The following is a 2,092-nucleotide window of genomic DNA, read 5'->3' as shown; positions in this document are numbered from 1 at the left end:
TGTCCTGACCCTGTTGACACCAACAGAATTAATTCACTGAGGATTTATGTTCGTTGGAATAGTGTGTGAACTAACAGAACTACAAACAACGAGAACTCAAATAATGTGTTAAGAGTTTATCCACGTCACCATAAATATGTGCAGTTCACACACTCACTTATTACTCTATATTGTTATCTTTGTTTCCTATTGAATCCATAGCTTTACTTACCAAAATTCCAGAATCTTTCGCTAAATCTGTCGCTGTCATTTTGTCAATCATAATGATGGACTCTTTATTGCAAACTCAGTAAGCCAATCACGAGTAATAGAACGCGCTGCCGAATTCAGCAGCGTTCTCATTGGTCAAAAGTTCTCCCGTCGCCTTGGTGCTGCTGAGCAACGGAGCAACTCTGATTGGCTGAAAGTTCTGTTGCGGCCGAGTGCTTCAAGGCATCAAAGGCTTCATGCTTTTTTCATGAGACGTCAGAGTGACTTTGAAGCTCGAGGATGTCCGCGTCCGCGAGCTTGAAGGAATCAGACGGAGCTCGGGACATGGAGCAGCGCAAAACCCAAGTGTCAAGCCACCCATTCAGCGTCGAGTCTCTTATATCTAGCCACAAAACCAGTAAAGACTTTGAAAGACGGCGCGAGGATGTATCCACCCAGTTTGCTAAGACTGAGATCAGGGATTCTTGTGGCTCGGCTGGAATACAAGAGCACTGTATGCAGACCTCACCCGTCAAATCGGAGTCCCCTGACCCGGACGACTGCACACCATGGGTTATGAACTCTAGATTCGCCCAAACACGTAAGCAATTTCATTTTCTGAACGAACTGCTTATGCTTTAAATGAAACAATATAAATTACGACAGGGTCTATAATCGTCATAAAAATGATCTTTCCTAAAACGAGCAATTTGACTCATTTTATTGAAACTTATAATAGATCTAAAAAGTGTCAATGCTGTCTTCTTAATTTATACATAGCCGACATCATATTTCATGATTACTTCGTATTAGGCAATTTGCAAATAAAGCGAATACATGCTTAATATTCTGTGAAAGTATACATTTAATGGAAACTAGAGACACATGAGGGCCAACTGCTCTGAAAACATAACGCCATAAGCAGTTTTATTTAGGAGAACTCTGATTTAATTAAGATTATAACACTAGTATACTTTTTTTTGTAATTAAGCGGAATAGCCTATGTACAGTAGATGGCAATATCGGACGAAGTACACAAATCAAGTCCTTGAGTAAAAGTACAGATCCGTATAATAAAATATCACTCCAGTAAAAGTACTCAGTTTTGAATTTTACTCGAGTGAAAGTACAAAAGTACTTGATTTTTTTTAATGTACTTAAGTAAAAAGTACCGGTAGATGAATGTTTATTTTGCAGTTTTAGATAGGCTACTTTTATCATTTAATTTTATATTAGCATATATTTTTTATAATTAAAATACTGCTCAAAATACCTGGGATTTCCCCAAAATAACCAATAAGGAAATAATTAATATAATAAGGAAAATGTAATTAGATTTTCATAATGATTTTTTTCTTCTCAAACCTTGTCTGTGGTGTAAAAACACCCCTGGCCAAATGCCCCCAGAGGGCATCAATTCCCACTTTGATAACTGTAGTTACCATGTTCTGAACATCGCATCAGGGCCGTTTCTAGGCATAGGTGAGCTAAGCGGTCGCCTAGGGCGCCACCAACTGAACGGGCGCCGATAAAGAGTGGCATGGTCACCCTGAAATATGACAGCCGCCCCCACTGGATCCCCCAACATTATTGGGCTAGAGTACTGTCAATCTGACGATGCCTGTATGCCACTAGATCAGAGTGCTGTCAATTGCTGCCTGATTGTTGGATGTAAAGTTTGCATTTGGAGCGCTCAACAATGCCATTAGATCAGTTAAAATCAGTATTTTGTTTAGGCAGTATTTGTGGCACTTTTGTAGCACATTTGTCCAAATATTTGAGGCAGATTTGTCCAAAAGGTGTGCGTTTTTTGCGCCAATGCATTGTTAAAGGATCAGCGTGTCATGTAGTATTCCCATATAAATTTTAACATCCAATTAAAAAATATTTGTATAGTAAAATT

The 2,092-nt window shown here is 38.9% G+C and overlaps 1 protein-coding gene across 1 annotated transcript in view; it reads left to right on the top strand.

The window, feature by feature from the left end:
- Nucleotides 1–424: 424 nt before the first annotated feature.
- LOC107582015 (homeobox protein MSH-D-like) overlaps nt 425–2,092 on the top strand; it is a 4,430-nt gene continuing 2,762 nt past the window's right edge. Inside the window, exon 1 of the mRNA XM_016267704.1 lies at nt 425–790. Coding sequence (XP_016123190.1) covers nt 490–790 — 301 coding nt within the window. The 5' untranslated portion in view covers nt 425–489. The remainder of the gene's footprint in view (nt 791–2,092) is intronic.

The sequence above is a fragment of the Sinocyclocheilus grahami genome, unplaced genomic scaffold (genome assembly GCF_001515645.1).
Source record: "Sinocyclocheilus grahami isolate Dianchi unplaced genomic scaffold, SAMN03320097.WGS_v1.1 scaffold39.1, whole genome shotgun sequence".
In the NCBI taxonomy this organism is placed as follows: domain Eukaryota; kingdom Metazoa; phylum Chordata; class Actinopteri; order Cypriniformes; family Cyprinidae; genus Sinocyclocheilus; species Sinocyclocheilus grahami.
The sequence above is the reverse complement of the archived record's forward strand: the minus strand, read 5'-3'. Positions and strand labels throughout refer to the sequence as shown.